Here is a 24364-nt window from a genome sequence, read left to right as displayed (position 1 = left end):
CTTTACTTAGCCTTATACCCCTTTTAACCCTTTCATACCCAGAGAAATATATATATATATATATATATATATATATATATATATATATATATATATATATATATATATATATATGTATATATATATATGTATCATTGCTGTCATGTGAAAAACACTTATCTCCATTTTTTCATTCCATTTTTATATGAATAATGTTTCCACATTACAGTCATCACATTGAAGTGAAAATTAAATGTTTTTTTCACGACAGCAACGATAGATTTCGAATGTAATACATACATGATCATATGCTATATTTGCATGCAATCCAGATTTTGATTGACTAACACCCACAGTCGTCAGGCCGTTTTGCCTATTGATGTTAGTAGCGATGAGCATTTGATTGCATTTCTTTGACAACATTACACAGTTTATTTTTTCATCAGCGTGTTGTAATCTCTTTCTGAATATTCTGAACTGGCCTATGTTGATGCCAGCATTGTTTTGAGCAATATTATACAGCCAGGAGGAGTTGTCACATCAGCGGTCTGCATGGATTTAGCCTCTAGTTGATATCATGTTGTTCTTCTTTACACCATTGAATTCTGCCGGTGGCAGCCAATTTGAGTGCTCAATTTTTCATCATTTGCTTCAAAACACGATTAATCAAAAGTCAGTTGCACATTATTTGTTGCACAATTGAAGGATCAAGTAATCTGTAAATCAAGTAAACTGCTTTTGGAAAACCCTTCATATTTTCTAGTATATCTTGTGTGTCTTTTCTCCCTTTGCACTGTAGCCTTCACATTTTTCCTCCCCTTTGATATCGCCCTTTTGCCTTTCTGGGCTCTCTGAGACATTGAGCATATCCCTCTAATTAGGGATCCAAACACCTTGTGAAATGTGATAATGTTTCAAGTATAATGGCTCTGCCAATACACCCACTAGCCTAACTGTGGCCAAAGGATATGTCTGGCATGTAATTAGGACACTCATGGTGTGACCAAGGTCAAGATTAACACAGTTTATCATCGCTGTACTGTGAAAAACATTTATGTCCATTTTTTTAAAACATTTCGAATTTTTCACATTAATGCAATGTCTGTAACGCAGAAACACCGTTCTCATAAAAATAAGAAAAATGAAAAAAAAAATGGACATAAGTGCTTTTCACAGGGCAGCAACGATATTCTGTTGTAAACATAACTGGGATTTTGAATAAGTCCACAACAAATAATTCAAAGAGCTCTATAGACATTCTGAGGAATGGCACGTATAGAACTTGATGACTAAAATAGATCAGATTATCTTGGCTAAGCAACAAAATATGTATTCTAAAGCGGTAGGGAAGTTTAGAGCTCAAAGGGAGAGACTTGTTTGCACCAGTGATTTGCATTTGCGACGATCTGTTTGTTTGAGCCTGCATCGAATTCAAGACCAGTGCCAGTTTCTGGTTTCACGCATAAGGAACCATGCCTGCTCCCCTCCCCATCTCATCCTTATCCTCATCTTCTCCTCACGTTTCCTTTGCCGTCTCCTTTTTTTCTGTTGCTGTTTGATCAGCTATGCCTGTGGAAGCAAAGAACTGCGCTGCTCCGAAAGTAAATAGTACTGCTCGGGCACTCCATCGGTCACTGTGTCCCTGTTATCCCTGCTGGATAATCGAATGTTATGGCCAACCTTGTTTGGAGTCTATTATTGGTGTCCCTCTGTGAAGTGAAAGTGAACATCACAGCGTGCGCAGTCGTAATAGTGGAATTCAAAATATCGATTTATAGCTCCGTGCGCCGTTGGAGACGTCAAAGACGTTCACCAGCACATATGCAAACATGCTCCATTACATATGTGATTTGATGTCATAATGGCATCGTATGTGGCCATAAAGCCTTTGCTGTTGTTTAGTATCCAGCGGTAGAACATTTGTTGGTTTTAAAAAACAGTTTTCTCACCAATAAGCGGAGAACACAAATGTTTTGTGAAAAGAAACATGTTAAGCAGAACAGTGACTGTAATGCTAATATTGACATTTGATAGCAAAAATAATGTATGGACCAATATTTAACTATGAAACGTGCAAAGTCAAGTTAAAAAAAAAAAAAGCCACAAAGTCAAATACATTTCAAGTAGTTCACAAAGCTCATCACACGACACACTCGTTTAAATGCTGAATCGATGTTTTGTTTCTTCATCCAGACGTCTTGCCCCTCTTTTAATCAGGTCTGTTTTGTCTTAATTTCGCACCTTGTTCACTTGATGAATCAGAACGCATCATAGTCGCTCCCCACTGATGCACCGACAGACACCCAGGCAATACTGAATAAACAGATGGCATGTCTCTCGGCATATCTCTCTCACAAGCTTTGCCACTTACCTGCTCATATGAGTCATGTGACTTTCAATGTTATTTCCCCCTTAATTGTTTTCTCCCCAAGGATTATTGCAAGGTGATTGGTGTGGAACAAGAGACATGTGAACGCCATCTCATTTCATTTGCCAGCCTTTATTTGGTTGCTGCATGATTAATTGTTATGTCTGAACAAGGACGGACACAATCCAATGCAATTATTTGTGCATAGCTTCACTCTGAGATATTTAATTTGCATGTTTATTGATTCTGGACTGATGTTTGATAATGCATACTATTAATGCATTTTTAACATTATTGTTGTATTGTTTAAGAACTTTCTCACTATAAATTGTTGGGTTTTCTAAGGTACAGTAATGCACTGAAACGATGTAGTTACCAAACATCTGACGTCAATTGAATTCTGTTCTGGGCAACAGTGTATTATCTCTATAAGCATAATTTTTCATGGTGACATGTTAATATTCTGAACCGTCATACAAGTGTAGTTACTATTGACATTTTTCAAACTAGCCCCTCAAACAGGCTGAGTTCAGCGAGGCTGGAAAATAGGATTAGTATCCCGTAAATATGATCCTTGGGGCATTTTGATGGAAGCCTGTCATAGGGATGTTCTTAAGACAAGTGGGAACTACACCATGCAGTACGTCTCATTTAATAGTCCCCCTTCAATTTATAGCATATGTTCGACGTGCTGCCTTACGTGCTGACCAAATGCAGCTGGCACCACGGCAATGCGACACACTGTTCATGGAGTATAGTTACCCGGAGAGGAAGCTGCACGCAAGTTTGTAACTGACCAGCTGATGCTACGGATTTGGTGTGCACGTGTGTGTGTGTGTGTGTTATGCTTCATATAAATCATTAATTCTGGGCATTAATACTTGTTGCAAAGGACGGATGGATGGATGGATAGATTGATAGAACAATGGATGATGGATAGATTGATGCAACGGTGGATAGATGGATGGATGATGGATGGATTGATAGAATGATGGATGATGATGGTGGATGGATAGAATAATGGATGAATGGATAATAATATGCATGTATGGATGAATGGCAGGTTAAATGTAAATATGAATGGATAATGGATGTTTGCATGGATGGATGGATGAAGGAAAGATGGACGGACAGATAATCCCAAGGTAAATTCAAATTTAAAATGCAGAATAATCCTCCTGTAAATGAACGTGAATGTCATGATGATGGTCCATCATTCCAATTTTAACGTCGAAGAATTCTGATGAGACAAAGGCAGGCATCTAATTAAGGACTCCATGGAAAAGTTATCTCTAGTGAAGCTGTGCCATTTGTGTGCACTCGTCTGTAACTCCTCATTCACGCACTCTTCACATGCATGCATGAGTCCATTAATTCAGCAGTTGATGACTTTTACAATTCTGCTAAGCAAATGGCAAAATAAAATACAGTACTCAATAGTGTGTTGCCACATAGATGAACAATGCAGACGATTATTATACGAAGCTGTGAACAATTCACTAGTTGGTGAACTACACTTGCTCTAATTCCACACCTTGGCTTGCTTTCTGTCACATTTGCTTTGGGTCGGCTTTTTCCAATGTAGCAACCCCCCCCCCCCCCCCGCCCACCCGCACCCCCCATCCCCCCCGCATCCCTGTGGAGAAACCAGTTCGTTAATGACTTCACTGCGGTTCGTCTCTCAGTGGGCGCTGACTGCGGTTGATTATCTCACCATCGGCACTCCGCACCAGTGACATCACCCACCACTCGCCACTCAGCCGCGGCGCGCAGACAACTTGTGATGTCACGCAATTCTGAATATTGACGAGCCGCTGCGTGCGACAGTCAGCCACTCTTGGAGGAAGAAAGGAATCCTTTTCTGAAAAGTTCTTTGAAACATTGATGAGTTGTGGAACGGGCGGGCAGCCGTGCCGGAGGTTTACAAATTCCTCTTGCCTCCAGCTACAATCAAATTCACCTTTGCTGTGTGAACCACATGCCCTCCGGACTTTCTGAGTGTGATGATGAGTGGCGCCAAACTAAAAAGAAATAAACGTTTCAAATACGGAAATGAGTGAAAAGCCTGCAGGACCACAAATGAGTAGTCTTAACATATTTGCTTAACTTAAGGATTCAATAGAAAGTATTCTATTCTATTAAATCCCTGCGGTTACATCAAAGCAAAGATCCCGGCCTTGGGCAAAGTGACTTTCTACATTACAGTTGCCCTGACGTGAAAAGATAAGAGGAGCCGAAAGAAAGCCAGACTAATTGGTTGTGAATTTCTTCTCATAAGCTGTAGGAATTAAGTTGTGTGAATTAAGTTGAACCTCCAACAGCTACAGTCCCAGTCAAGTGTGATGCTTGTGAAGAGTCACACAAATGCACTCCAACTGAACTTCAGTTTTTTTCAATCTTGGGATACATCTTTTTTTTGTCATACCTTTAAAAAAAACAAATGATGCGTGTAAATATGTATAATTTCCATTTTCGACGGCAGAAATTGTCTGGTGCCTGTGAAAACAAGACCGTACAATCATATATTTTTCTCAACCGGCCGTGCCTACTCCAAAGTCATCAGGCAGCCTCCAGGGAGGAAAACTTCACACAAGTGGCTTGGTGAGGCGGACAGGTTACCAAATATGGTATTTAATTTCCCCCACAGGATGAATAAAGTATCTATCTAGCTATCGTTATTGGTCATATAAAGCTCCATGACTTAGTGTTTGTAAACAGCACAATGAACGCTTCTCTGCCAGACCACCAAAAATCCATAGCTGCACAGAAAATACACACTTATCACTGTGTGTCCCTGTGGCTCATCTAACCTATCATTTATTGGCTAATACCAACCTTCCACATGGCCATCAAAATCCTGCTGCTCCATCTATTTTTCTATTTTTCCCCCCTCAGCTCTCCTTGCTGGAAAATCAGCTGTTTCAGCACTCCTCTTCCATTCTGAGAGCAGGCACTCACAGACACGCACACACAGACCGAAACGCGCGCGCACAAGCTGAGCAATGACACTTAAGGATGAATGACCTCCTTCAATCTTTGTCTGTTTGCATCCGTTAACGTGCATATATTTACAAGGTGGATCACAAACATAGTCAAACCGAGACGTTGAAATGAGTCAGCCCATGTGCGAAGGTGTTGGGAGTGTGAATCCAAATAGCTGCGGTGCTTAATGAAGGAGATGATGATTCATCTCCTCGTGGCCGCAGCTTCTACATTCCTGTCCTCCAACTAGCTGCAGCACACCGCCAAGCCCTTATTATTACCATCTCGCCGGTGTTTCCTCCTAGGCCGTTATCATCCAGTGTCCTCTTGGTCCGTCTATCTTCCCTCCGTCTCGTGGGTAGCGGATGGATAATTGGAAGCAGAGGCTCCTCATTGAGATGAAACTGAAGCCAATCAGCTGGAAAGTTTCTCTTAATAGACTCTCCTTACACACACACACACATTATATTTGAATCATATGTTACTGACCGTGCATGCATTTCGTATGAATGCATGCAAATCAAAGATTAGTCAGTCTCCTCAAATAAATCTTGCGAATAAATGTCATTTACAAGAGGGATTGGATCATATTGACTGCTGGCGTGTGTATGCGTGCGTGTGTTCCTGTTGCATGTGTTCTCTCACTCATAGTTGGAACTGTATCCGGCAGTTCAGCTCATGGAATACGAGACCATTTAAAAGAGTAGTGTTTAAATGTCGGTTAACTTCAAATAAATTATGTTATACTGTACACTACAAAATGCAGATTTTGGTGAGAGGAAAAATGAAAAGCTCATGGGTGACAGGATATCTTTCCCTTCCACTTGGTGTCACTTCAGAATGACATTTTTACCGAAATCTGTCATGCACCTGAACTATGTTAGCCCATAAGTGATTAAAAAAAAAAAAAAACACCCAGGGGCAATGACATGATAAAATATGCATGGGCCACACTAACATTAAACTTTGATGCCAAGCAGGAGGCCGCAAAATATCATCCTGCGGGCCGTAAATAACATCTCGGCTGCGAGTTTGAGAACTATGGTCTATGCACAAAACACGTGTTACAATTATAAACTCTTAAAGTATTATCCTTCTATTCGTATGCCATTCTTGCATCCTCTCCCTTCTCGACAGCTTTCATTCTGCATCCATCTATTCCCCACACACTGGCGATAGCTGCGATATAGAGACATTGTTTTGTGGCTCTCACTTGCAATCATGCCACACATCTCCACCTCAGAAGCAGGCAAACTTCGACCACGCAGTAAGCATGTCCACAATCCATAATCTCATCGCGGTCGTTAATCCCACTTCTCTTGTCGAGCCAGCTTCTTTGTGTTTTTACATGGTATTCACTTTGTTTTGTTGGCTGGAAATGATTTGGGGTTGGTGTCAAGCTCAGGCCAGATGATCTTGACTTTGATGCAGCAACAATCCGCTCCCTTTCAGTTTCTTCCAACGTGCTCTGTATCATCCCCCGCTTACCCCGCAGTGCGCTGCCGAATCAAGATGGCTGCCTTCCAATTCAATTTGTGGTCAGTGAAGGGGCTATTTGCATGAACATGTGTCCCATTATTTAGCTGCTATACCCCACAGCGAGGAGTAAAATGATGTATCTTTATGTCTTTTTGCAACTGATTCATCCCCCGCCTTACTTCTAATGTGCACTGTTCATAGCCAAGGTGGTATTAAGTGAAACAATGGGGAACCTCTCTCAGCATGACATAAAATAGGGGTGCTAAGACATTTTAAAGGGGGCATATATCCATGCGGGCAAGGCGTGCTTGAGGAAACATAAAATGCAAATTTAAAGTAAACCCCAAAAACAGTGGGAAAAATGAGAAAGGACGGAGCAACATTGGATTTTCCTTACCAATTTATTAATTCAAAGATATATATGTATCAGCTTGGTCAATGTCTTCCACTAAATATGTGACGGAGAAACAAATAGATACATATGAATGTATGTATATATATATATATATATATATATATATATATATATATATATATATGTGTGTATATATATGTATATATGTGTGTATATATATATATAAATATATATATATGTATATATGTGTATATATATATATATATATATGTATATATGTTTATATATATGTATATATATATATGTATATATATATATATGTATATATGTATATAAATGTGTATATATATACACATATGTGTATATATATATATATATATATATATATATATATATATATATATATATATATATATATATATATATATATATGTATATATATATATATATATATATATATATATATATATATATATACACACATAAATATACAAATGTGTATATGTACATAAACGTATGTACGTACGTGTGCACATATATGTGAGTGTCTATTTGTGTATGTGTGTATATGTATGTATATTCGTAAATATACATATACATTTGTGTGTATATATATATATATATATATATATATATATATATATATATATATATATATATATATATATATATATATATATATATATATATGCGTGTGTGTGTGTGTATATTTGTGTATGGATTTGTATGCACATGTATGATAGTATGCGTGTGCGCGTGCGTGTACATTCCGTGTGTGAGTGCACGCGTATGCGATGACAGGTCCACCTGTCATACAAGGGTGAGTGGTTTATGGTGAAAGGGTAAGAATGATGTCCCCCACTGTTATTTATGACAGTAGAACTGGATGACTGTGTTCGAAAATGAGATCTGCCTTCCTGTGGAGAGGTTAGGGACGGATTGCCCATGATGGACCCCGTTTGTTTCTGCAGTGAGCTCCTGCTCCTCCCTGAATAAAACGTGTCCACATTTCGACCTTGTGAATTGTTTTCTGAATGCAGCTGGCATAACTGGCACATATGCTGCTCTCATCTCCTTTCACAGATGAACAGTGTAATCCACATAACAATGCTAATGTATCATTATATGTCAGTATAATACTGTATGGGCATGAGCTTGTTTATCATCAAGCTCTGAAGTAGCATCTGCATTAAACAATTATAGCCATACCATCATCATCATCATCATCATATACAGTCTAACCCAAACAGAAGATGATCTACTCTCTAAATTGCTATAAAGGGAACAGGCTCAGTAAAAGCACACCGATTGCCTTTTTCAGTGCAATGCACACCAATTAAAACTAATTATTGAAATATAATATTCAATTTCTGTTCCCTTAAATTACACACAGTGGACCTTCAGCACAACAAAGCAATGCACAATTCAATAAAAGCACAAGAAGTCATGAAGGACTCATAAATATTATATATGTATTCTAGGAACTCAAGCAAAACAAACACCAAACTTATTAATACAGGAATTACAGATCTATTGTTGTTATAGCAGCCACATTTTAGTTTTACGTTATCCACTTGAGATTCTACATTACTTATTACAGTAATCTCATTTGAACAGCAATCATAAGTTATGCTATTTTTCCTAAAGGCTTTACACTGGCTCCCAGTCAGTTGTAGAATACATTTTAAAATTCTGCTACTGGTCTATAAATCACTGAATGGTTTGGGTCATGACTACATTCAAGAAACTCTGATTGAATATAATCCCAGTAGGGCTCTGTGGTCTGCAGACCCAGGTCAATTAGTGAAGTCCAAAGCAAATGCGGTGAAGCAGCATTTAGCTGTTACGCTGCATGCAAATTTGTATTAATTTGTATTTGTATTTCTTTTTTTTTAAAAGTGTACAGGCACAGTGCATATTAATTAAAACACTTTCCCGTAAATATGACAGATTATAACCAATGGCTAATTTGTATCTGTTGTTCCTGTGGCAGGTTGATGTTATAACATCATACAAGTTTGAAATACAGTACAATCACTAAACACCAAATTACAGCACAACAAACCTTTCCAAGGACATATTCATACACATAAATTACAAAAAGATGAAAAAGATGAAGTTGATTTCCAGTCTGTCGTAATCAAGTACACTAGAAGTAATGTGATTACAGGCTTGATTCTCAAGAAGACAGGTTTTTAGGTGTTTACTGAATGAAGTGAGAGTGGGTATGTCTCGTATGGCTTTAGGTACTGTGTTCCAGGTGTGAGATGCTCTGTATGAAAACACTGCCTGGCCAAAGGCACTTTTTCTGGATGGAACTATACAGTCACCTCTCGACCCTGCTCTAGTTGCCCTGTTCATATTCTTCTTTACAAATGTATTTAGTGGAGAAGGAGCATGACCATGGAGTATTTTATATACAAGGATACAGTCAGATTATTTTAGTATATTTTCCCAACTCAGGAGTTCATATTTCTTCAGCATTTCACAGTCGTGGTATGTGTTGGGCTTTTTATCCAAGATTTTCAAAGACTGTTTGTGTGTAATTTCAACAGGCTTTAGTGTGGATTTACATGCCATTGCCCAACTGGTTAGACAATAAGTGATATGTGGCATCATCATGGCATTTAAGAACAGTTTTCATGAATCAAGAGTTAAGTTATTCCTAATATGTCTAAATTAGAGAGATAACATTTCATGTGATTCATTGATTTTTTTTTTAGTTGTTGTTTGAACTGCAACTGTGAGTCCAACATGAGTCCCAAATATTTGAACTCATGTACAATGGAATAAACTACCAGTTGAAAACTGATTAGTCAACAAACAAATATTTAAATGTGCCCTTACCGGTAGGAATCAACTATTCCCCTGCTCAACTTGATATGTAAAGTGTATCACTTATCTATGTGGAAACACTCACACTCCAATGGGGGAAATTTCCCATTTGTCACATGCATATTTTGCATTTTCCCATTCATGGTGCGGTGGAGGAGCGCCAGAAATGCCTGACAGACATAGAGTTACTGTATATGTACATATCTCTCCCTAAATAGCAAACATATTTCTGTTCCAGCTAACTCCCACATCTAAAACATTCTGCGTGGTTATTAGAGATGTTTGTTGACTCGGGGCCTGACAGTTTTATGTTTGTCTACTCAACTGTTTGCTCATTCTTACACAGTGTCTGATTCACTGCATGATTGCAGTCCCTCAGTCTGTGTTGAGGGAGAAGACTCTATCGAGCTCCTCCGTCTTGAGGAGTTGTCATTTTAAATTGCGTCTCGATGATTCAGGACCTCATTAAACACAGACACACCTAAAAAAATTCTCCCTGAATGTGTCATGAAGCAGCTGGCCAAATACGTGACCTAGTGGCCAACTCTGTTGTTGGTTCTTCGTGTCTGATTGTTATTGTCTCTCTGTTCATTTGTTTTCAGGTTAACCGGTTTCCAGCTGCCATCGCCCATTGTAAGCACAGGCTCCAGGCTCACTTTGTGGCTGCTATCTGACTACGCAGTGAGCGGCCAGGGGTTTAAAGCATCCTATGAAGGTAACATTCCTTCATTGTTTCCCATTAGAACATAAAATGACGCTATATATCATCCAGGTGACCGCTTTAAAGAGATGGTGCTAAAAGGGAGAAAATACACTCTCCAAGGGCGGGAAAAAGACTCACGTTATCTGAAGATGACTTGTTAAGGGAAAACATTAGGATGACATGTCCTTCATTCAAGCGTCTTTGGAGGATGACCTACATGACTGAGAAGCTTCAGACATAACTGATTAGCACGTTGTTGCATGGTTTCATTTAAAATCACTCCATCCATCCAGGTTATTATCACTTTCTTCACGGTGCAGGGAGTGCGGCTTCATCGCGGTGACATGGGATACTTTATGGGTCGTGCTCTAATGATATTAATGACTGCACTCCTCGGGCCTGTGCGGGAGGGACAGTGAACCCATGGAGTGGATGGGAAGATGAGTGAGTCGACTAATTAGGCTAATTACCTGACAGAGCGATTGTCAGTCTTTTAGAGGTACCGCAAATATCGGAATGTGGCTCAATGGAGCAGCGTCAAGCCCCAGGGGAGGCCCCAAGATCACTGGCGGGACTATGTGGAACTGAGGAGCAAAGAAAATACATTCACTTCATCCATAGGGTTGAAACTAAGTTGCTGATGTTGTGGCAAACTGTTTTCTGAACAAGAAAGACAAACAGAATAGCCATTCTTTTCTTCTGTCAGACATCAAACAATCTTATGACCGTGTTCACAATACATTCACGTTATTCATATTGTTGCTGTTGGGTGAGTCAGCCCAGGCCAATCAAAGAATATGTAGTGTATAATATTTGTGTAATCTATTTATTATTGTGTACTTCAATGTTGTCATTGCCTGGTGTTGGCGCTTGCATAGTTGTTTACATCAAATTCGATTTGACGCACATGTGGGGTCTTCATGTGCTCTGCGAATGTAAACAGTCATGTTGGCTGAGTCGCTTGAAATGAATGTGAAAATAGAGACTTAAAAACAAAACTGGATAAAGGCATAACATTGGAAATGGGCACTTGGACATGCAGTGTAAATCCCACCTAAGACCATAAGAAGAGGGATGTTGAGACGGCGCTTTGGTGTCTCAAGTTCCAAGAAACTAGCTTGACCAGAGGACATAAGCTTTGAGCCTCTGTTCTGCCTGCTTGTGAGTAGTTCCCAATTTACAACGGGTGTAAGATGGAAAGCAGCCAAAACATTTCGGAAAAGAAGTGGCAGCAACCAAAAGTTTACTCAATAATGAGTCAGATTATAATGTTAAAATATAAATGAGCTCATTTTTCTTCAGCATTTTATTTCTTCAATGGTTAGTCTATCATTCCGCCATTTATTTAATAAAATACGTTGATTTCCTTGTTAGTTATAAATCTTTCTTAAGTAGATGATTTATTCTGATAAGCAAGAATAGATCATGGACTTGGTTGTACTATCCAGCCTGTCAGATTTCTTCTTTGATTGCATGCATATTTTGCATTTGCATTAGGACACTCAAATAAAATATACTCCGAATAATATTTAGTCCCAAGGGAATTTAAGGGAAGGAATTGAAGTAGAAAGCAGTGCAGCACATGAATGTGTAAGATACAACTGATTAAGGCAAAACACACAATGTGTGGATGACTTTACAATTGTTGTTCATGTTCTGTAGTTATTAATTGCATGCACAGCTATGTATAAATGCATATGGAAAAAGATCTTGCAGGTCAGTGTTGGTCACTCCTAATGAATCATTGTATGGTAGACAATCATCAGTAGTAATATTTTGAATTAACAAGTGGTCCCGTAGGTTCATAATGGGGTTGTATAGACAATACATTAGGCTAAGTTCTTTTCTCCTCCTACACTCCCTCTGGAGCTAGGGCCAACTACTGTGCGTATGGCATGAATGTAATATTCAATTAAGTGAGACTTGATATTTGCATAATGTACATTATAAAGTAAAGCATGGCTGATTAGTGTAGGTGGGCATTATCCATAATTCAGTACAGTTTTGTTGAACTTTTCTCCATGCAAGTTTATCATAAGTACTGTAAATGTATGCATGTTTCCTATTTCTTATAATAATACCTTATGGTGCATATGCACAGCCGATACAACTACAGTTTGTTGACCTTATAATAGTGGCCATGGCTGAGTTGTTCCATGTTCCAAGTGTTCTGCTTTTTTTCTTTTTTCTTTTTTTATTACTTACATACCTCTTGTGCTGTACAAAAGAAATTGGTCTTAGAGTGACAGTTTTGATTGGATAAAGAAGCAAAAAATAGACTTGTATTTGAGCATTTGTGCCACCAACTTATTATATTTGGCTCACGGCATAGTGAAAACTAATTTTGGGTTGCAGGTCAAATTATAATGTTCGACCCTAACCCCCTAGCCCTAACCCTAACCCTCCAAGACTAACCCTCTAACCCTAACCCTAATCCTAACCCTTAAAGAACTGGGAAAATGTATTGTAGCATCGCATGGTACAAACGACGCATTATTTTACTAATGATGTTTTGGTGTGATATTCAAAGGAAGATCCAAAAAGGTCATTCATGGCCCAGAAGCCATTTGTCCTTTCTCTCTGCAAGAATGTACATGCATGTTTGTTCTGAAATGTTATTGTCATTCAGCAGCAATATGTCGTGTAGAGGAGAGAGATTTTCCATTTTATTCTTGTGGCTATTAACGCTCACTTGAATTTGTCACTGGCAGGCATTGTGCTAACATTCTCGGTCTGCATGTTTGATGAAACCAGAACAGTGTCAACGAGATGTGCGTTATTTTTGCCCACTCAAGAAAAAAAAGTGAAACCTACCACTTTATCCTCTGACATGCTTCAAGTGTAATCAAGCATTTATATTGTTTCAAACAAAAGTGGTGTAATGGAAAGTATGCTTAAATATTTGAACAGGCTGTTTTTATTATTATCTTTATTTTCGGGTCCTTCACTCTTTTTACTCTTCCTTCTGGGCTTTTTGTTTGTTTTCTGGGTGGGTGGACAGGAAGATGGAGCCTAGCTGTTGTTCCGCTCTGTCGCTAAGCACATGTCCACACGACAGTTGCACCCATGCAGACGCTCAATAGCATGTGTTCAAATAAAGTGAACACTTGGTGTATTGTGTTTAATACGCAGTGGCACATGGACAGAAAGGTCATCTAAGTGAATCTGTGACTTTGGATGAGTTTGCAGCGCCAAGGGGCCGAATGAACGAAACTGAATCCACGTCTGAAATGTAAACTCTCTGTACCTGCGACTTGATCGATTTAATGCTATTCAAGCTCACGCGGGAACAGTTCCACACACACACACACACTCACACACACACACACACACACACACACACTCACTCTGTTTTATTCATACAATTCAAGGAAATGCAAGAATGAATAGGTGTTTGAGTTTCAGCTGAACATTTGCTGATTATTGCTGCCGTAAAGTGTATGAGGTTTAGGTGTTTGATTGGCAACCAATACTAGTCGAGCATGGCGCATGTGTGAAAGCCACAAGGTTATGTTCAGTAGTAGCAATCTTAATTTGCGCATAACTGAAAGGCGCTCCGTGCACCTACTGTTCTCATAATGACTGCACTCTGAGATCACCAACCCTCCTTATGTCCAAACAAAGGGGGCATCAACTGGTGTGCAATCCACACCCGTAAACCGTAATGGAAAAGAAGGGTGAATAGTAGTTAAAATAATGGAGGTGTGAAAAGCTTACCGAAAGGTAGACAAGGGTGACTCACAGTCATGAGGCAATGCAGCTATGCGGGGAGCAGGTTTGAAGCCCACCGGCACATTTCCTGCGTCATTATTCCTGCGCAGTGCTCACCATCCTCTGCAGCCATGCATTTTTTACTCGTTCATCTCTCACCCAAAAATGAGCTCCTTACCTCAAATAGCAGTTTGGTACCTCTGTTTATGGGCAAAAACTAAAAAAAAATATATAATATATATATATGTGTGTATATGTATGTATACATGTATATGCAGTGTGAAGCGCTTTGAGTACCAAAGCTGGAAAAGCGCTATACAAGTGACAGCCCATCTACCATATATATATATATATATATATATATATATATATATGATTTTTTTTTTTACGAATAATAGAGGCTTTATTTCCCTGTGGAGCTTAGTCTGTTCATTGCTATTCGGGCCATAAATGAAGAAATTACCTACGAAAACAAACAAATAAGATGCTCCACAATGTTTTGCTGTGAAGCCCCTATGAACAAGTCGCCAGATAGCATACAGATGGACGAAAGGCTCTGCTTTGTGCCGTTATGATTTAGAATTTGTAAAATGTCATCCAACACACTCCACATGTCCTTTTTAACATACTCTGTTTTGACATCTGTAAATGTTGCATGTGCATTTATTTATCAATTGTTTTAAGTGGCACCATTCCACAATACATAATCTGCAACTTAACATAAGTGTGTAATTAACAATCTTGCTTGGCCTCTTGTAAATGTCATCTTCCCACCCCTCAGGATTGTAGGCTTTGATGTAATTACAGCCCTCAATACACCCCCCCCCCCACCTCTATTCTCCCCATCCATTCAACATCTCCCATCAACCATGATTATTTGATAACCTGCCACCATTGTTGTTTTGATGACTATACAGTAGCTTGATGGCAGACTTGCATCGTTACGGTATTATGAAAATTGAGCAGTGGTCTTAGTGAGATAGAATGATGTAGCAGGCTCAAGTTCAGATGGCTTAAACTTTTATGAAAAAAAAAGGCTTTTGTAACGTGTATATGTGAAAAAAATATATTTTGGCAAGGGTTTCACAAAGCACTTATCAAATCATGGGCAAATAATTCCTTCTTCGTGCAGTGCTTCAAATACAAAATGTATGCATTGCAAGCAAGTTTTAAAGTCACATTTTTTTTCTTTTTTTTGTGTGAGCAGTCTATCCTAAATGACAGCACACTGTAGTTTGTAGTTTATAATCATTATTGTCCGACAACATGATGCATAATTTGCTTCTAAATAGGCTGTACTGTCTGTCCCTAAACCATTTCTTTCACTCTTTGTCCTCTTTCAGTTTCCCACTTTCTGTGTCCTCCTAAAAGTAATTTCATCCTTTCTCTTCCGGCCTCTCTCTCCTCGGGATTAGCCGCCTTTGCTCGTTAGCACACTAGCCCTTTTCTCCCACGTTTCCACTTTGTCCCTCTCTGCAAAATCCCTGTTTTGTGTGGATTAGTGGCTGTATTGTCTTCAGATTAGATTGCCATTGTTTCAGGCTGGGATGAGGTAGGAACTTCTCGCCGTATATACACTCATCTACCATTTTGTTTTTATTTTTTGTTTACATTAGAAATATCTCATAGGACACCGTAAACTAAAGCCATTGTTGAATTAATACCTGACTGACAGTGTCAATCAACAATATATATATATGTATATATGTATATATAGATATGTATGTATATATATATATATATATATGTGTATATGTACATAAACGTATGTACGTACGTGTGCACATATATGTGAGTGTCTATTTGTGTATGTGTTTATATACACGTGTATATGTATGTATATTCATAAATATACATATACATTTGTGTGTATATATATATATATATATATATATATATATATATATATATATATATATATATATATATATATATATATATATATATGCAAAGGGCAGCAGTGCAAAACAGTTTGACATTGCCAGTACAGACAGAAGCGTAAGCGTTATAAGTTGAAGGGAAAAAAAAACAAAAAACGAAAATATCTGTACTAGCAGTGGGATGGAGATGCTTACCTGTTGGTGGCAGCAGCAGGGTGTCTGCTCTTGCAGATTACATGAAAGATCCTAACTTGACATCATGGTGAGACTGAGATGGAATTCTGAGTGGAAATTACCTGTGGTTGATTCGTGAGAAGGATAATTTTGCAGTCATATGCAACTGGAGATCAATACCTCCATCTTCTATGTATCTTGTTTTTGTCTTTGTCCTTTTGGATGGCGGTTCCCAACTCCCATGGAGTGGTACAGTGGAGCATAGCAAATTCTGTCCTACTACTTAATATAATTCAGTTTTCTTTTTGGAAATTTTGTACCGGCATTTTGAGCCCTGAGCCGTTCATTTGATCTCTCCCAACACCAACCCAAGATGCAGGTAATCATAAGGTTTGGTCGCCATTATAGCGAATAGTCACTTCCTCCGTTAGACTGATTGGAATACATACCCATTAACCGTATTCGGAGACAGCAACGTAGGCGACTTTGGTAAACCCCTGTTTATAATTAAGCAGCTGCACAATAAATCCAATTAAGATTTCAGCTGTGTTATCTTCTGTGATTAAATACCCAGATGGTTATGAACAGGAACGGGTACAATTTCAACCGAACTATAATTGATATCATCCAGACAAGCTCCTATTTGGCTGCAGTGTTTAATCATTTATCCGCATACGAGCTCTACTCTAATGTGTAGTCATTTATCAGGGAAGAGTTATCGATCAAGCATCGTCTCATCCCTCCTCTGGTCCCTTTCAGACCTTATTGACTCTAGGATAGTCACTTGTTAGCCACCTAAATTTCAGAGGTGAATCATAAGGTCAAGGGAATTTTCTTTGGGTTTTCACAACATATTGAGATTATTTCTCTGACTAGATTGTGTTTGTTTTCATCCTTGGTATTAAGTAAATAAAAGTGTGGCGTAAACAGCTCTAAGTGAGCCCAAGTGCATAAAGTGGAAGTAGTGTATTAAAGTGGACACACACTGATGACTCTCCAAGGCTGAATAGTTGATCTGGCATCACATCTCAGCTAACACCCACAGGATTTGAAAACAAGGGGATAATAGTAATACCAGCAAATTACCTCTTTTTAAGGCCACATCTTTATTTTTAGCACAGATTAAAATCATTACGTGGTGTGCATTTAGGAAGGGCAGGGGTGCTCAGAGGCCACCGATAAAAGGGAGGAAAGCCAATTGTGCCCTAACGGTAATGCATCAGAAAAGGAGAAAGCTAGAATACCACAAAGCACAAGCCATGTGTGGATTGATTCACTCTCAACATCTAACTCCAATATAATCATTGGCCAAAGGCATGACTGTTGAACAAAAATGGATTTAATATGGTTGGTAAATGTAACCATTGGGACAGAGTCTTAACAGCTCCACAATGCTGCGATTGCCAGCAGTATTAAGATCAAAACCAGGCACTATGGTATGATGAGCTTCTATTACTAATACATCGACACCCGATTCCTAGTCATATTAGCAAGTTATAAAATATAAATAATTGAAAACCGGTAGTGCTGCAGAATTGTTGGTTCCAGTAATGTGCTCATCAGGAATTAGAACAAATCTTGCAGTTCAAATGGTTTGCCTTATCTTCAGTTATGTGACACCACACCCTAAATATGTACAGTTATTCATTAAACAAACACATACACAACACAAATCAGAGATGTCATGTTCTCTTGTCACCTCAGCTTAACTTTAAACTCTGCATGGCACTCGCATGGTCACAAACAACATCACATCGTACTGGATATTACTGAACCAAGATCCAATACAAATTTAGTGGAGTCAGTCTTGCTAAGCCTCAATAATTTGCCGTAACATCCCCCTAAAAACAAATGGCAGCACAAATCAACAAGATTCAAGCGCATACACTGGACCCAGAAATTCACTCTACTAAGATGCACAGGGGAGGGAAGGGTTGAAATGGAAGCAGGAAGGTTTAGATTTTAGAGGGGTGGACAAGGTTGAGTGAAGACATTGATGAGTCGTTCCAGTGTGCTTTTTCTACCTCAAGCCAGTGCTGCTTTTAACTTAATTAAGGAGACAGTTAATACGATGTCTATTGACATTCCTGTGTTTGTTAATGTGTCAAAGTCAGGCATGTTTCTGTACAACTGGAAAGAAGAGGTTTTTTTCAGTTGAACCTTGAACGATGATTGCATTTGCTGAGTGCAATACAACATTCTACATGTAAGAGAGTTTTCAGGTTTACGGCATATTGAGCAAACCCGTGCATGTTCATTTGTCCCGGCATGTTTACGGTCTGACACCGGCATATATTCCTCTCTGGTGTGCCTCGACTGTTTCCATGGCAACCTGGCGAGCCAGGGCGAGAAGTCTGTCAGAGGGAGGGGCAAAGCAGGACAAAATAAGGAAAAATTCAGTCATCATGCAGATTTCTTTCAAACATGTTATGTCATTATTTGCGTACTTACTTTATATCTGTGCAAGTACAACAATTGTTCAGACTGTAATAAAATGATGTGTTACTACATCCAAACATTTTTTGTGCTCTAATCTGCAAATTCTTTTTTTTTTCTAATCGCATTCTTGAGAATTAGACAACTTTCTTTCTGCACAGCACAGATTAAGTCAATTTATATTGTGAAACAGTCGGCAAATAAGATGAGGTCTGTTTTTTTAATACTTGAGTCCATGGGACACAGATGGCGTGACGATTGTGGCTCTCCTTGAGGCTTCCCTTGCTTCACTATCAGTCGTAGCATATTGGATTGGACATTGTTTCCTTACAAACATCATGTCTGCATAATCTTACAGTCAAGATTTTTTTTAAAGTGTTTTGCTTATGCTGTTAAAATCATTCAAAGTTGAAGGATTTATAGCTATTACATAAACGGGAACACAGAGAATGACATATAAGGGAATCCTTTCCCAGATACCCAGAAAGACACCATCACTCTTACAAAGTCCAAAGGTCATCCTTTGAGACCACTTTTAAGATGTCCAAGTCACCAGAAATGAGAAGAAAATGGGAAGGAAAAGGGATAAAGAAGTGCAGAGGGTGTGATGGATGGCAAGGTTCTTTTGTGCGTGCATGGGTGGCCTTGCATGCGTGTGCACCGGTTTTGTGTGTATAAAAGTGTGTGTTCGCACAGGTTTTTGGCCACTTGATCACCTTTGCATGGCCGCTTCGCGCTCTGTAGACAACAATGCGTTGATGGACGATGGGCATCCTTTGCCGTCTCAGCAAGTGGAAGCGCGTAAAGCGTCTTAACCCCAGGGAGGAGGCATGTCACTGTCTCTGATCCTTGTGAATTATTGAGCTGCCATGATACCCCAACCCAAAGGGGAGATAGGCGTCGGGGGCATTTTTGCATGGGTTAGAGTCTAAAACTGCATGATGTTAGATCGTTTGGCTATATTCAAACATCCTGCAAAGTGAAGCTGCTTGTATTGCTGGTAATATAAAATGACGTGCGGGAAAGTGATTCATGGTGAATAAATTTGGCTCATTATGCAAACTGTTTATTTTTTCTTCTGTGGTGATTTTCTTTTTGTTTGTGTTTCTCACTAGCTTTAATTTAACCTCTTGGTTCAGCTATTAGTCATAAACCTCTCGTGTCATAATTATTGTTAAACCCGTATGATATGTTGCACTTTTGCCGCTGCAACCAAACTTCATGCCACATAGTTTATATGCAAACTATGCAGCGTACTTGTGTAAATGCTAATTTTGTTATGATGCCGGGGAGGCTGTGATAATAAGACTTTGTTTGGTTTGGACCGCATCACAACGGATGCTGAAAAGGTTATTTTAGAGACGGAAGGAAATCAGGAGATCAACCATGTATTAACCATGTACTAAAATTGGTCATAAAATGTGATCTGCAGATTGCATATTTTCTTCTGTTGAAACCATTCAGTTGTTGGGTTACTTGTGTCCTTTGGGTTGGCTGTTGAATCACCCATCTTCCAAATTTCAAATTCAAGCCTAGAATTCCCATTGTTCTTAGGAATGAGTGGTTTGTATCTTCTCGTTTTGTTCATGTTCATGACCATCCCTTATGGTTAAGTCCCCAATTGCTGTTTTGTCGTAACTCTACCAATCTGTTGTCTGTTTCTTAATACACGTGGTTTATTTCTTCTTCAGGACAATTCCAGTGGCTGTATGAGTTATTTACGATTTTTTTTTTTTTTTTTGCAATGTGTCTGATTTCTTCCCCATTTTCTTACACAAATGCTTTGTGTCCTTTAGCAGCTCTCAGATTTTCATTTTCCTCTACTTATATATGTCATAATAAATTTATTAGGACACAATTGGGCAACATTACTAAATATGTATATTTTTTAAATACTGCTTGAAGTACACCACACAGATACCAACTTCGATAAACGATGGTAGGGGAAGAGACGTGGGGCATGCAAATGGGGATGGTGAGTAGCCTATATATATATATGTATATATATATATATATATATATATATATATATATATATAATTCATATCAAATCCAGAGAGTTCTTATCAAATATATAATTCATAATATCTATATGAATGTATTTTTAAACATGATTCCACACTAAAAAATATGAGTGTGATACATGAAATAAGATGTTGATCCCAGATTTTAGTTAGTGTTACTAATGGACTATTTTGACTGCTATTGTGACTGTTATAGACTATAATCCGTTTGCAGTGTACCAGTGTCGTACATTCGCTCCCAGTGAGACGCAGGCTTGGGTAAAATCTGTGTAGTTTCTGTCCTTGTTAGATACTGCTGAAGGACAAACCCTTGATCACACAAGAAAATGGAGCAAATTTTGAATGGGCTTCCCATAAGAGTTCCTTTGAAAACATTTCTGTGAGGTAAATGTGAAAAAATAAAAATAAATAGACAAGCAACTGTGTCCAGAATGAGCAAAATTCCTCTTAGAAACAAATCATAGACAGCCACATTAGGATTGGGAAATTAAAGAATTGTAGCATCATTTCTAAAGAATACAACTGAATGCATTTGAAATGGAAGTGAAGCGAGTGTCGTGATGGAGAGATGCCAATAAACTGTGTAGCTGCATGAAAGCCATTCTGTCCTCTACTGAGTCCCTGCAGAGACACCGAGTCGCATCCAAAGTCCAGCACATGCTCTGGCCAGCTCGCTCACTTTGTGTGGAACTGCACAGGACTTATAGCGAAAAGTCACAATACATGCTTATGTGCACAGTGATTTATCCACATACTCCAAAGGCCTATTGTTCAAGACATGGCTGTTCAAGAAAAGCTAAGGCACCATCTTCCTACGAAAATAGCCTGTTTACCGTAGGCACATCAATTTTGCTATTATATACCCACTGAATGGTGCTTGGAAAGCTGCAGTCTGGTTTTCTTTCTTTCTTTTTTTTTTTTTTTTGCTAGAATACAACAGCTGACGCCAAAACAGATCCAGGAAGTAGAGCTTGGCTGAACTGTACATTTCACCATTTCCACACATGTATGTGCATGGAAGCACATGAGGTCAAAAATGAGATGACTTTACATGTATGAATGAATGAATGAATGAATGAATGAATGAATGAGAAGAGAGACCATTTTGCATTAATGAATGATGGAGGTATGATCATTTGTAGCACTGCAATTTGCATAATTTAATTTTGCTTTTGCTTTTGTAATTTGTCTATCTCATGTTCTTTACACATGACACCGTGTCGATGTTTTCGGTGCTCAACTAAAATGGCTCCTCTGTTGCTTGCAGCTTTGCCCAGCTACACTTGTGGTAATCCTGGGCTGCTTCTCAACGGTCACCAGCAAGGGACCACGTTCAACATAGGAGACAAAATCCGCTACAGCTGCAACCCGGGTTACGTGTTGGAGGGTCACACAACCTTGTCTTGTCTAGCTACTTCGGCGGGCACCGCTGCATGGGATTTCCCCCTGCCCTACTGCAGAGGTACGTAACACGGCAGGATCATGATATTTTAGTAGAATTGTACAAAAAAAAAAAAACATGCAGCATTCGCACATATCTGGGTTAAATTAAAAAAACAAATTGTTCTAATGGACACATTTTTACGTATTACTGTTCTTTTCTCCCGCTTAAAAAATCCGCTGGTTAGCTTCCACACTGTGCTTATACTGATATCTTATTTATCATGACAGGACCTCATATGTTAGCTTCCAGTCAGGCGAACATGCCAGTTGCCCCTCCTCACGGTCAGACGGTACCCCTGCAGCAACACCTGCCAGTTTGGACTGCCTGAGCCAAGTTGACAGTTACACTTTTTCTTTTTTTGAGATAGTCTATGGCAGGTGATTATACTGTCCTGCTATCAGTTATCATCTTAAAGGCCGTCACTGTGTATGTAAGCACATTTACATGTATGTGCATTCAGCATGCACATTTGCTGCACCTGAGTATGTGGCTTATGTCAGCGTGAGATGAGACATTGTGCCATCTGCATCCAAGCCAGGAGTCAGGAAGTCCACACATGAGCGAGCACACATGGCCGGGCTCACACACATGCCAGAACATGCAGCTATATGCCGGGACACTGAAAAATTAGTATGCAGGCAACCATTAACCATTCGTTGCAACAAATTCATTTTTCCTTAAAAAATTAGATTTTTTCTTTGGGGGGGGCCCCCTTTATTATTCACCACCAGCTTGCCATTTAGAACCCAAATCTGCTATTTCATTTTCCTCAACAATGCTCACCCAGACTCCTCAGGCACTCAAGGATGTGATTCTGTCATCTACTCAGCCAAAATTACATACAAGTTGTTGAGGCTGGCAATTTCCCTGGTGATTAATTCCAGTTTCCCAGTAGCACATGAAATTCAACATGTACGCCTGCGGGCGTCTTCACAATGCATGAGAGAATTTTTAATGACACTCCAGTGACATGCAGTGGCTGCCCATTTGTGTTGGTGCAGAACTCACAATCTGCTGTTTGTAGCTGCTGCCAAATGCTTCTTGCCCAATTCGGACAGTTGACCTCTAATTGGGGGTAAGCTATTGGTGGCATTAAATGACTAGTGTTTTGTAGCTTTTACTTTGTGTCCATTCGTCACATGCACTGAGTAGAGATGTCATTAAATATAGCTGCTCAATTTAAAGAGATGTTAAATAAAAGAGGTGTTCAAAATGCATTTACATTGATAACACTGGGGAACACAATCTTTGTTGCATTATGTCTGATAGCTGTTTTTAACATATTTATGGGTGTGCAATTCAAAACTGATCTCAGTTTTTCAAAATCACATCAGGTTATATAGAGCTATAGGATCCCTGTTTTCTTAAAAAATATGGAATACATGTGTATGTATGTAGATAGAAATAAAATATGGGACAAGCTTTGAAAAGTAAAAACAACAGCGTAAAACAAAACAGAACCTACCTCAATATGACCATGGTTATAAGGTTAAGAGAAAAGCCAGCACTAATCGTCTTAACTCCTACTATGCTAGCTTTGTTTTCAGATGTTGATAGTGCTGACCTATTGGGAGCTGCACACACCTCTCACCGCACTCGCCTCAATTGTAACTACACAAGCAAATTGCCACGTAGCTGTAGATGAGTACAATCACAATCATCTTTTCTTACTACAGCTAATCAGTGGAATTTTGCTTATTTGGAGCATAATCTGTGGAAAAAAAAACATGACATCGTAAAAGAAAAAAAACTGAGTGCAGTTTTGGAATCAGCATGCCAACTTTATTTTTTTTCAGCATAAAAATCAAACTCAATGGGTTTGTTTTTCAAATTGTTCCCCAGGGTAATAGTTAATTGCCAAATATTTGTTCAGAACCTTGGGATTGCGATAAGGATAGGATAGGCATTTCACCAAATGTCTTTGACTATTGGGAAAGTAAATAATCAATTCAACAACTATTCTTTATGGGAATGTAGAATCTTATGAGCACCAA

General features: G+C 38.9%; 1 protein-coding gene across 2 annotated transcripts in view; it reads left to right on the top strand.

Moving 5' to 3' along the window:
- Positions 1 to 24364, top strand: part of csmd2 (CUB and Sushi multiple domains 2) — a 142682-nt gene that overhangs the window by 21265 nt on the left and 97053 nt on the right. For both annotated transcript variants that reach the window (XR_015082016.1, XM_086013933.1), the window contains exons 3-4: positions 10601 to 10713; positions 22194 to 22388. Coding sequence is in view for 1 of the 2 variants with exons in the window: in XM_086013933.1 (XP_085870059.1) it covers positions 10601 to 10713; positions 22194 to 22388 (308 nt within the window). In the remaining variant the exon portion in view is untranslated. The remainder of the gene's footprint in view (positions 1 to 10600; positions 10714 to 22193; positions 22389 to 24364) is intronic.

This window comes from Filicampus tigris, chromosome 18 (assembly GCF_054856515.1).
Source record: "Filicampus tigris isolate MCC_2025a chromosome 18, RoL_Ftig_1.0, whole genome shotgun sequence".
Classification (NCBI taxonomy): Eukaryota; Metazoa; Chordata; class Actinopteri; order Syngnathiformes; family Syngnathidae; genus Filicampus; species Filicampus tigris.
Note: the sequence above shows the minus strand (reverse complement) of the source record. Positions and strands in the feature narration are given on the sequence as shown.